This window comes from Cyanistes caeruleus, chromosome 3 (genome assembly GCF_971803275.1).
Source record: "Cyanistes caeruleus chromosome 3, bCyaCae1.hap1.1, whole genome shotgun sequence".
Lineage (NCBI taxonomy): Eukaryota > Metazoa > Chordata > Aves > Passeriformes > Paridae > Cyanistes > Cyanistes caeruleus.
The window spans coordinates 84,378,323-84,391,477 of NC_141703.1; the positions used below are offsets into that span (position 1 = coordinate 84,378,323).

A 13,155-nucleotide genomic window follows, 5' to 3' on the forward strand; every position below is an offset into this window, starting at 1 on the left:
TTTGATTAACAGATTTCAATAATGAGTAGTTATGAACTTCAGGATAAATAGGAATATTTATCCTGAAATTTCCTGGAGATCATGCATCCAGATTTATCATGTTGAAATATGCCTGAGCTGCAAACTTCTCAGTTCCTTAATCCATCCAAGGCATAGCATAATAGAAGCAGGGGTGCATTGAGCTGTATAAATGCACTGTGTAGCTAAAGGCACTCATGGGTGGCCAAAATCTTTTCAAGATATTCAGGGCTGAAAAATAAATGCATGCATTAATAAATAAATGTGGATTAAAATTGCTCTCCCTAGCCTCTTTGTGGAACTTTACAAACAAAGTGTGCCAATATTTGAAGCTTTATTCATATCAATTCAGTCTGATTCTGAAGCTCTGCAGGTAACTAGACATGGAGTCAAGAGTCACTTTTCAGGTTGTATTTTTAGTCAGCTAAACAATTGCATCTATTTGCAGCCAAATAACCTCTGCTGTGACTCTATCAGAATGAATAGCTAAACTGAGCCAAGGTGTGAGTGGTCAGCAAGGGGAAAGTGAAATCACCAAAGGAAATTTAAATCCACGGTATGTAATTTCAGGGATTTCAATGAGCAGAACTCACTCAAATTGCCTATTGTAGGGAAGTTGTCAGGTGTGTGGTAGGACTTTTGATCATTGCATGCCTCATTTTGCTTTTCTCACACAAAGATTACTTTTTGCCTCTCCTAAAGAATTACACCACTTCCACATGTATTTTTGCTTTCAAACTTGATGATTTCACTGAACATGCCCTGAGTTTTGTCAGGTTCCAGAAGCAGGAATCCAGCCACTTTTAATCTTGACATATTTGAAAAGAGGCTGTTGTGAGGTGGGGACTGGTGCCTTCTCCCAAATAACAAGCAATAGGACAACAGGAAAATGCCACAAGTGACACTAGGGGAGGTTGAGATTGGATATTAGGAAAAATTTCTTCACTGGGAGAGTGGTCAAAGATTGGAACAGGCTGCCTACGGAAGTGGAGGAATCATTGTCTCTGGAATTGTAAAAAAAAAAAGTGTTAGATGAGGTCTTAGAGATGCTTAGAGACATTGTCTCATGGTGGACTTGGACGTGCTGAGTAATGGTTGGACTCGATGATATTAAAACCTTAATGATTCTATGATTGTGTGGTCTCTTGGTCTCACACTGAGCAAGACCACAGAAGAGGGGTATCTTTGGAATGATGCTGCTGTGTGTTGTTGTGACGCTGCTGTGCCCCACTAAGGCAGAGAATGAACACTTCTGCTCTTGACTTGTGCTAGATGGCACCGTGCCCTATTAAAGATTAATCAGGCTGACGTGTTTTTCTCACAGGAGCCAACTTCTCCTTGCGAGAACTGGGACTTGAAGATGTGGCACCCACACATGGGACTTTGTACCGGACCGACATCGGGCTGCCTCACTGCGGCTACTCCATCAGCGCCGGCTCGGATGCCGACACGGAAACAGACGTGGTCATGTCGCCTGAGCACCCGGTGAGGCTCTGGGGACGCAACACCAAGTCTGGACGCAGCTCCTGCTTGTCAAGCCGGGCCAACTCCAACCTCACCCTCACCGACACGGAGCATGAGAACACTGAAACCGGTAAGTGCTGACAGCGCATGCAAGTGTCAGCCTCGAGCTCTATCAGGAATGTCTCTTCTTTCTACTCCACCTTAATCTTCCTTAGGTTCTGTGATGGGGTTTTTTATCAGACTCTGTGAAAACACTCTTCTAACAGGCCCATGTCGTGGCCTTATGTACTGTCCTACAGAGTATTTGTTAATGGACTGCTGGAGAAGCTCCTACTTATTTATCACTGCAACAGAGATCATTAAATAGCTGTAATACTCTCCTTGATTTTTGCAGCAACCTTTCAGAGGGAAGGCATTTAAATCTCCCCTCCTCTGGCTGATGCTACTCTTATCTTTGCCCAGATTTTCTGGGCAGATAATTCTCTTCTCTTCCTTGCTGGTTCCTTGACAGGGGCTGTTTCATTTATGTAAATCGGCTGACTGCTCTCTGAAGGAAACGATGGTGAAATATTTTTAGAAGCCTTTTTCTTTGTGCAAAATAAAAGCTGAAGGTCACAGATTTTTTATCTCTGTAACTTTGTGTCCCCAGCTGCGGGGATTCCTGCATGCCTTTTGTAGGTCTGCAAACCTTTTGGTCAGCAGTTCTGCCAAGCAGTGTAGGAGAAGGAGAGGAGATTTTGATTCAATTGCAACTTGACCCAAGAGTTCATCCAGTCCTATATGCCTTTGCACTTTTAATTCAATTATAGCACAGCCTGCTTCTTAATATAGCTGCTGCGTACAAGTCATCGGGCACTTGTGCTCAGTACAGAAAGCTCATGTGAAATGACTGTATCACTTGTTCTTTTCATGCTTTTTTGCCACAGTATTATAGTGACAAATGATGATAAGTTTTCCTCTGGAAGCATGACATGGCGAGACATACACCACCTACATGATTTTATGTTTAACTCCAACAAAATTAGAGTTGAAGCTTATTAAGTTTCTGCTCGGAGATAATGATATATTAGGCAGAGTTCAAAGATAAATGGCCTTCTGTTCAAAGGATGTTGAGAAGAATTCTTTTAAATTATCTTTTCCATACTTTTTCAAGATCCTTAGTGTAGTGTTTTACAAGCAGACTCACACAGTGTCAATTTATATTGTTTTCCTTCTGATCCTTGTGTTTTGATGAAAAATCAGAGGGATCATCAGGGTCAACTAAAGTTTTGCACACTCAGAAAAAATTGCTAGAAAGCAGCCAAAAGTAAGCACCTTGCCCTTCCATCCCATTCTCCTCTATCCAAGCTCTTTTTTGTGCTTCCCATGTGATGTGTGAGCAGCTGCAATCCTGTCCCATATATTTTTTCTTTCCATGCCTACTAAAAAAAGCAAAATACAGAATTTTAGTATTTTTTTTTTTTTTCCATTTGGTCTTACTGGAGAAGAATTGAATTATCTGCTGGAGTCTTTTTCCCTGCTTTCTGTAATGCTAGCTCTACACCTGCAAATTCAACTTTGTACCTACAGATCGCTTACAAGAGAAATTATATTAAAAACAACACATTAGGAACTTCACATGCTTTGAAAGGCTTTTCTGAAAGTAATCACAGAGGCTATAGAACTCATGTCAGGGTGGAGACAACCTTCAGTTCCTCTTTCCTTAAGGTTACTGACACACTAACCATTCGTTGAACCATCATTTCACAGGATCTAGAAAAAGGGAAATGAGAGGTGGAGAACATACAGTGCTGTATAAATATAGGAGTTTCCTTGGAGCCTAGGCATTTGCAGTCTTAGATGTTGGGTGTTTTGAATGAGAAAGACTGTATCACACTAAAGACAAAAGTCTGTGTAGCACAAATAAAACCTAGATTGCTGTGGTGTCCGGAATGTAATAGTATTGTCCATACTGAGAAATGGAGGTGGTGGAACTTGAAAGAGAATATTAAGATCCAAACTGTGCTGATGGTGAGCTTCATCTGATGCTTAGACTTCCCTGGAAAGATGTCATAAACATCAGACCATATTCAAGCCAGAAAAACTGGTCCAGAGCTGAGAAAAGGTCACTTTAAAATAGGGACTGGGGTTGAATTGGTAGTACAAACATATCCAAACAAATGTTGCAAGGTAGGAAAAGAAGAAGATTAGGGAAAAGTCTTTTAAGTAGGCAGAATTTGAGTATTTTCTTTTTGTAACTGTCTGTCACAGATGTAAAAAACCTTTGTGTACAACCTGGTCACTGAGACCTGCTGTAGGAGCAAATGAAGCCTGAGATCCTCTCAGAAGCTTTGTCTGCCAAACACAAAGGCATTTCCTCCCTCCCCACTCCACATGAGTAGCGTTTCTCTGGGCTGCTAGCTATCACACAGGCTATTCTGAGAAACCCCAGATATATAAGAGAAACATTTTCAAGAAGACATGAAATTTTGCTAATGGCAATGTAAAGTAACATAATGCTATGACTCAGTTTACAGGATACCTTTATGAGCCAGTATTAATTGTTGACCGTATTGATAGAAGTTATAGCCTTTAGCCGAAGTCAATATGGACTTTATGAACCTGCCATCAATAGGAGAGTTTATGGGGCCCATTAAACCAACTTTTCCAATGAAGGTCAAAGTCAGCGGTTTTTATGCTATTCATTATTTATCCAAAATAAATAATCAGAATTTACTTCTGATGATTGTAAATCTAAAGTTGTTGAAGCATGATTCTGCCAGAACATATATTGTGTTCCTAGAAAAGGAGTGGTCTGGCTCCTTTGAAAAGCAGGTTTGTTTTTATTTCAGGTATGGTGATGCCTTGAAGGAACAGATATGATGCTCAGAAAGCGCAGACACAATCCACCATTGTCATGAAGGAAGCCTATGAAGTGCTCTGCTTTTATGGCATATTGTGATCATAGATCACTTGCACAAGGAGCTGGCATGGAAAGACATCTGTAACTTTATCTAAACTGTTACAGGGTTTTCACAGAATCCCAAAACGGTTTGAGTTGGAAAGAACCTTAAAAAAACATGTAGTTCCAAGCCCCTGCCCTGAAAAGGGACACCTTCATTAGGTTGAATGCTTCCAGGGGGCTGCATGTTTTACTAAGTGAAGAGTTTGTTTTCAGCAGAGTTGAGTTATAACTCTGGCATTGCCCTGAGCTCACGTCCTGCACACTCAAACAGCCACGATGGCTTCCCCTCCAGTGGACAGTGCATTTCCCTTACCTGGATAGTCACTTTGCAAAGTGAGGGGACAGAGGCACAGCTCAAGCTGCTGCATCTTGGCTGGGGACAGTGCAATCATTCTGTACTGCTGATGTAGCAGGCACTTCATACGGCCCAGGGAGTTTCCTGCAGCATGATCATGATCCGAACTGGAACTGTGAACTCCCATTACCAGTTCCAAACCAAGCACAGAGGGAGTCTGGTTCCTGGAAGTCTAGCAATGATGTTAGAACTTCTTTCCTGTAGTATCTCAGTATTTCTCAGCAAGACTGATTCAAGCAAAAGAGGTTCCTGAAGTGGTCATTTGGAATGAAGCCTGGAGTTTCCTGGCGGTACCTTAGCTAACCCTGAACAGGATTTGTACTGAGCCAGCAAGTGTTTGCCATAGAGAAGAGCACATTGAAGAAGAACAAGGTAATAGTCTTCCAGAAATTGGCTTATTTTGCAACAATTTAGTCACATAAAAAAAACCCAAAAAAACCCCAAAAAACAAAAACTTCTAATCATAAGAACATCATCATAAAAATTGAGTATCACAGGATAGTTTATACTGAAAGGCATTGCTGTAAATCTCTGGTCCCTCTCCTTCTTAAAGCAGGGCTAAGTAGGAGGTCAGATTGGGTCACTCAGGGCTTTTTTCAAGTACAGTTTGAGTACCTATCAGAATGGAGAGGCTACATGCTTTATATCCTGGTTCTGCAGCTGACCAAACTTTCTGTGAGCAACTCTACTTCTAAGACCTGGTATGGATTTCAACTGCAACTCATGTCCATGGCTCCCACTGGGCATCTCTAAGAACAGCCTGACTCCATCTTCTGAACATCACCCATATTAAAAATGGTTAAAAGACAGCATCTAGAGTCTCCTCTCCTCATAAACAGTTGGAAGGCAGTTTGGCACTGGAGGAAATCAGAGAAGTCTGAAGAACTCCAGTGCTAAAAGCTTTTAAGTGTAAACTAGACAAAGAGCTGCTGAGAAAGGTCTAGACTAAATGCTGTCTCAGCCAGTGTCTTTCAGTGCTGGCCTCTCAAGCATCCCTCTTTCTCCAGTTCCAATTCTTGCATCACTGCTATGCCTTTTTCCTCTGGGGCAGGACTATTCAGGCAGGGCTTCTGCACTGACAAGGGGACTCCTAATGTATGTGGATATGGACAATGTTTATGTGCAAGCATCCATGATTTGGGCTGTGTCTATTTCCTTTGGATCTGTAATGGAGATCTTAACTCAGATCCACCCAAATTGTTATGAATCGTGCTGGTAATCTCTGGACAGATTTCAGTTTGAGAGATGAGCAGAAAATGGGTAGATATTCCAATGTAAAATGTGTTACCACAAAAAAATGAAAAAACCAAACACAAAACAAACAAAAACAAAAATGTCACCAACAACAAAACCAAAGCACTTCTTCCTCTACCTTCAGTGTGTTAATGAACTTAGTACAATCATTACAGGGTTACTGTATACCTGGGTCAATGTCCTGGTCATTTTAAAAATTTGTCTTTGTGGAAGTGGAGTTGCAGCCTTTTAAAAAGAAACAAACAAACAAATAAACAGTGCAGCTTAAATTTCAACTATTCCAAAGAAGCTGTTCCAAACTATTCCAAGCTAAGGACTTACTTTGGTTGTAATCTGGGCTCAGTGTTCATACCCCCCAAGGCAAGTAGTTGGCTAGATATGAGAAGGAACAAGAGACAGAGGAAGCGTTTTTTTCATTAGCAGGACAAGTCAGCTGTGATTAATGCTGTGAGGAGTGGTGTGATGTTTCTCTCTCTGTCATCATGCCTTGCTTGGAAGAATGTGGGCAGTGTCAAATGGCCACAAGGATCTCACAGACAGGATGATTAACATCAGATGGCTCAAGACAGTTTACCTGAGTTGAAGATGCTCAACTGTGATCTATCATGTAAAGAAATTCCTGCAGCAGAAGTGTAGCTGAAGTGTGACTTCAGCACACTGAGAGGTTAGTAGACATGAACTAAAATTCCAGATCTAACCACGCTAGAAACCAAAATTCAAGCTGCAGGACCTTTTCTGTCAAATTTCCCTGTGCAACTTCTTTCCATCTTCACAATTCAAAACCATGTGGGAAACATGATCTGGCAAAAACTTCTGCATGCCTTCTATGTTTGCAGAAGGGTATAATACTGGACTCCAGTCATCCATTTAATGATGAATTGGATGTCAGTTTGATCACCCCAAAACTTCCACCACACATCTGTTGATCATCTCTGTTTAGGAAGAAGAGTTTCATCTCAGGGTTCATTCATCTTTAGCTTCACCTCTGAAAGTTCCAGTCAGTGCCAAAAGTGATATAGTGACTATAGTAATACAGACACTTACTGGTGGAAAGATTAAGTGTACCAATTCATCTTGGACCCACATTCTAAAAAGAGGAATAATTTCCCTTCTCTCCCATCCTTGGAATTGTTCATGATGTGAACATGAACAGCCTGGATGTGGCTGTGAGCAACCTGGTCTAGTAGAAGGTGTCCCTGCCTTCACAGGGCAACCCAGGGGTTGGAGCTAGATAGCCTTTAAAGTTCCTTCCAAACCAAACCATTCTGTGAACTTTTTCCTTTAGTCACTACTGTTCTGGAATGCATTTAAATGAAATTTAAAACTGTCAAGCAAACAACCAGCTCAATATCCAAACATGTTCTCCAAGCCTTACCACCTTAACCAGAAAGACAGTAGATATCTTACAGCTAACTTTTGTTTTCTCATCAAATATATTACCTTTCTTAAAAATACTCATAGGCTTTTGTAAAACTAAAGCATAGTGGCAATCAGGAGCTTTAAAGCTCACATGATAGCTCTGCCTCCTCTACTATCCCAGACTCAGCTCTTGGCCATGTTAATTGACAAAACAACTGATTTACAGAGCGTTTCTTGGAGTAGCCACCACATTCTCTCATAAGCCATTATTGTTGCTGGAAACAAGAAATTGTGTAGGGTTTTAGGACTCAACAGAACTCAATGTTTATAGAACATATTAGAAACACAGGGGTACATTAAAGCAGGAAATAATTAAAGATAATTGTTTCAAACAAGGAACACCAAAGAAATGCTACAATTTTATTTCTCAGGGTAGTTAATAAATATTATTGATGCTTCCATTTATTCAGTGGTGACTGATACAGAATTCACCAAAGCCTTTGAAGGCACCTGTTGCCATCAGAAGTGTTACACCTTGTCCTGGGTGCATGGTGGTAACAGGCTGTTTTTTGAAAACAGCATGCCCAAGTGGTATAAATCCCAATACTTCTGGTTAAATACACCACAATATGCTGTTCACTGCTAGTTTTCTGATAACCATTTTGGCCTCTTATTAAATCAGAAAGCTGTTCCAATGATCAAGCCACCTTTCATCAGCTTTTTTTCAAAATATTTTCTCCTCAGAGTTGTTTTACAACAGCTAAAAGTGCTTTAGACAAACAATAATTATTTCTGTGTGTTTTCCTTGTTCCCTTTGGTTGTTGAGAGCTCTTGTCCTACTGTTGTCTCTATTTTCCACCAGGTGCCTTGTAAGGTAGCTCCTAAATAGCTCTGACTCTCTGCAGAGGAAGGATTATTACTCAGTTTTCTTTACATTCACCTTCCTGTTTCTCAAATCATGTTAACCCAAATCACTGGCCCAAAGTACAGGTCAATATGTAAGTGCAATTAGCAGTGCCAGAATTACTGTGTAATCTCTGCATTACAAATTATTTGTTAGTACCCCAGTTGATAATCCATGGTGACTTTTCTTTTTATTACTGTGTTTTGCTGAGTAATTTCCTTTCAGGCTTCATTCACTCTGTTGTTAATATTGTTACCGTGGTTGCAGCAACATCATCTCTTTCTTTTCTCCTTTGAATTAAACAGTGTATTATAAAGTACTTCCAGTAAATGAGTGTGTGCTTCAGACATGCTTCTTCTGCAAAATGTAGACAAAAATGTGATACTCAGATTCTGGAGAATTCAGAAAGGAAATATTTTTTAAAAACAAAACATATTTCAGAATAAATAATAATTTAAAAAGAATGTACTATGAGCTATACTTTATTAAGTTTCCCTTATGACTTTTTAGTAAGGGAAAACAAGAATAAATTAGAACTATCCAGGCAAGATCAGACATCTGTTGGCCATCATCTTTCAGTTGTCTCCCATCAGTTGTAACCTTAATATTAACAACATATTTCTGCCTGAAATAAAAATTACGCAGAGCCCTTACCACTAAAGATGCATCACTGATTGCAGAAGTTAGAGAATAACTACATAAAGTAGTAGTGCATCCAGAAGTGAATTTTCACTAATACTCTTCCTTACTTCAGCTTCTCAAAACTCTCGCACTGCCCCTTTCCAGGTAAGGTTTGCAAAAAATTCCCCATTTTAACGATGTGTGGATGTTGTTGGGATATGGCAATTTACTGAAGCCGCCTTACAGAGATATTCAGAGATATGGTGATCACTTGAAATGTGAAGGTCAGGGGAAGAAATGTGCCTTCAGGCTCTCCAACCGTAAAGATACTAATATTCCTATGAAGAATGTTAGTCCTAAAAAGGAGACTTTTAACTGTATGACCATCAAATGCTACATTTTCCACTGAAAAATAGCTCCCTTAGAGGTTGTTACATCTTCCTTACTTGTGATCCAACTTCCTAATCACTGACATTCTTGATGATAGATTCTTCATATTTTCTGTCCTCTTATCTTTTTTGTCCTTTTTAGATATTAGTCCTGAGGTACTTCTTGAAAGTGAATAGGTGAGTCACCAACTCGGCCCTTCACGAGAGTCTCAGAGAAAGTTTTACCTGGATGGGATGCTGAATTGATGTGGTTTAGTACAGCAGACCCTTATGTCCCTCCACATTCAGCCAACTCCCTGCCCACTGGGTGTAAAACAGCCTTTCAAAATTAGGATGTCACTGCATCTCAGGCAGGATTCAACCCACCTGAGAGTCAGTTGTCCCTATTGGTAGCACCACAAAGGGAGCCAGCAGCATCTTTGCTCCCCATTTAGGAGGCGAAGGCACCAGAGATTAATCTGAGTTTAGTACTTCAAGTGCAGCATTAGTGGTCAGTATCTTGATTTTGTTTCACAGTGAAGGAATTCCCACTGATTTCTAGGGTTAATTTATCTCATTGCTTGTCTTTTTGCCCTTAGAAAAAAAGAAGTCTTTCCATTTTCGTTTTTTTTTTTTTGGTTACTTTTATTTCTGTATGGTATGTCCTGTTGAGAATGTGCTTTCTGCATTACTGTAATCTGCATCTGAAAGGATGCTGACATTAAAGTCCTTCACAGTGTTATTCTGCTGTAATGAACTGCAGTTCAATGTAGGTTAGTGTGTAGGTTTCACATTGTTATTATTATTTTGATGATGGTGAAGCCATGAGGCAGAGAAAAAAGCTTAAAACTCTAAAAACTCATTATTAGCCTGAATACTGGGGGAGAGAGCATGTAGAAACAACATTAACAGGTAAAAATTTACTGTTCTTTGTAATTACGCCAATAATTTTTGTCCTTTCCTTCGCCACTTTAAACTGCCTTGTCATGGAGATTTTTTTTAAGGAAAATAATTGCATTTATTAATATTGCAGGCAAGCTGCCAAGTATTTTGTAAGCAAATCTGTGCATTTTTTACACTGTTTCTGAGTGCCATAAATAATTTCTTTTGGTGTAATACACCCCAAGGGGAATAAACCTATGTTCAGCAGTGTGAAACCTATTACTCTTTTGATAGTAGCACTTTGCTTTCAGCCTGGTTTTGGGGTGGGATTTGTGCATCACTGCCAATCAGGAATGGCTACAGGCAGGGACTGAGGATTATGGTCAGGACACTGAGGGCTATCAGAGCTGGCATGGCACTGGGCATCAGTACTGGAGTCAGGGTGGACCTGTAGCTCAATGATCACTGGGAGCAGGATTTTATTTTTAACCTAAACTCTTTTCTAGGCAAGCAATTGATCCCTCTGGGACAGATGAAAGAGAAGCAGCATAGAGAAAAGCAAAGAGTTAGAGGAGACAGTAAATATCCCATCAACAAGATGGCTGAGAACTCAAAATGGTTGGATATCTACCTGTGTGGCCTCCAGACAGACTCCTGCCTCCAGAGCTAACCAGCTGATTAAGTATGGAACAGGGAGCCAAAGCTTGTTTCCCAATTGCCTTTTGTCCATTTTTTAACTCTGTCCTGGATCTCTAGGGGTCACATCAAGCTGCAATGGACATGTGCATTCACCATCCCAGCCTTTCAAAGACATACAGCACTATTCCCTGAAGAGTAGAAGAAACTGGAAGAAAGCCTGGTGCACCTGGCTTTCTGTATCCACTATTCCCTCTTAGATGTTCTTCCTAACTGGGCGTTTCCAGATGCTCATGTCTGTATTTCTGAATTCCCATTTGGGCTACTGGATCTGCCTCTGAGTTCAGCACACAGTGTCAGTCCACATCTGGTTCAGTCTCCTACAATGCCCCTTGAGGTATCTGGCTTTGTTTCTTTCAGGGAAGATGTGTCTCCGTCTATAAACAGAACAAAATGAAAGGAAAGAGCACGTTATTTTTGGTTTACCCATGCCCAGAGGTGCACAGTGAGCTCCAAATAAAGGAAAACATAGCTTCTGCCATGAGAATTTATTCATTAAAATCTCATTGTTTTATTTCTCAGAGGATTTTGATTAACTTTTAGCAACTTAATTCAATCAAGGGCAGTGATTGAAAATGCATTACTGCCCTAATTCTGCAAAGTTTTCAGTGTTTTTTTGGACTGCCCCTAAAAACTTTAATTATATGCTCTAGGGCAGGTTGTTGTTTAGTCTTCTCCACCACACCAAAGATCTTATTGAGTCATGTACATAAAAAGAAAACAATAATTCATAGCTTTTTACACAAGCAGACAGTGACAGAAAAAGGGGGAATGGTTTCAAACTAACAGACAAGAGATATAGATTAGATGACATAAAAAAATTCTTTATTGTGGGGACGCTGAGGCACTGCCACAGGTTACCCAGCTCTGGATAACCCATCACAGGAAGTGTTCATGGCAAGGTTAGATGGGGTTCTGAAAAATTTGGTCCAATAGGAAGTGTCCCTGCCCATGGCAGGGGGCTGTAACTCAATGATCTGTAAGGTCCCTTCTAACTTAAATAATTTTGTTATTTCATGATTACATCTGAGGGACCGACTCATTTAAGGGGCTGCCACCCTGAGTACCCATCCCCATGCCCTTTTAGGGGTTCTCCATCCCCATGGTCATGAGCAGTTGCTCATGGAGTCCAGCTCTGACTTATCCTCCAAAACCATGTTTCAAAGCCTTTCCTCAAGGAAAGCCAGCACACAGAGCTCTTGATTTCACAGTTTCCACTCAGCTCCCATGCCAGAGATCAGTTTGATATAGGGTAAAGCAGCAGAAATCCCACCCCACAGAAGATCCTCCTGATTTGAGTCAAATAAGGGCCAGTGACTGAGGGTGGCATAACAGAAGCAGCTGGGGGCTATTTAAATCAGAATTGCCAGCAAGGAAGGAGGGTTGCCAAACTCTCTTGGAAATACACCCCTGCTCCAACTCCACAGCAACAATGGTCACTGCCTCTGTTTTCACCAACGCATTTTCTGTGCAAGACTAATTTTCTTCTCAATCTCCAGAATGGTGAAGTACTTTTATTACCCTTAGTTTAGGAGGAGGGGGTGAAATTACAACCATATTCCAGTTTCCATTTAAATGCAGTTTTCACGTGGATTTCAAATAAATGTAAGACAACAAAAAATACTAAAAAAGCCAGTAATCATCTACTGAATAAGAAATCTGTTGTTCACCATTTTCTCTTAGTAAAAAATGTAAAAAAGTAGGAATCTGAATAAATGCATGCTAAACTATATAATTGCTGAAATAAATATGTATAGATATAGGATACTTTTTGATTTAGCATAAAGAAGCAGAAAATTATACCAATCAGTGAGAATCAACCAGTTTTAAAAGAAAATAACTGAAAAGCACACATTCAAAACAAGATTAAAACTGATTATTTAAATCAAGATTCTCTGCTTCCTAGTTTAAACCATGATTATAATTTAAATCAAGCCACCCTGCCACAAATAGTTTAGAGACAATGATTTTTCCCACTTATATAATGTGCAGATTTTATAGCTGAGATTCATGTTGCTTGTATGGAACATTTATGTACTGAGCCTTCATCTCCAGTCACTTTGCTTCTAGTTTGGTTTAGGTGTTTGAAGAAGGCAAATGATATTCCTCATCTGAAGGAGTGGGAAGCTGGTATCCCACAAAAAAATTCAAGATGCTTTTCCTTTGGGAGGCTTGCTTCTTTCTTAGAATGGAACACGGCAACCTGAGAGTCAGGCTAGGATGCTGACTCCCCAGTAACACAGGGACTGGGAAAGCTGCTGTAACCCCAGATTAGAGTATGAAGGGAAAT

At 40.2% G+C, this 13,155-nt stretch overlaps 1 protein-coding gene across 5 annotated transcripts in view; it reads left to right on the forward strand.

The window, feature by feature from the left end:
* The window catches only part of TENM4 (teneurin transmembrane protein 4), a 1,355,518-nt gene that overhangs the window by 1,020,819 nt on the left and 321,544 nt on the right, over positions 1-13,155 (forward strand). For all 5 annotated transcript variants that reach the window (XM_086882312.1, XM_086882314.1, XM_086882313.1 and 2 more), the window contains one exon: positions 1,343-1,612. In XM_086882312.1, coding sequence (XP_086738438.1) covers positions 1,343-1,612 — 270 coding nt within the window. The remainder of the gene's footprint in view (positions 1-1,342; positions 1,613-13,155) is intronic.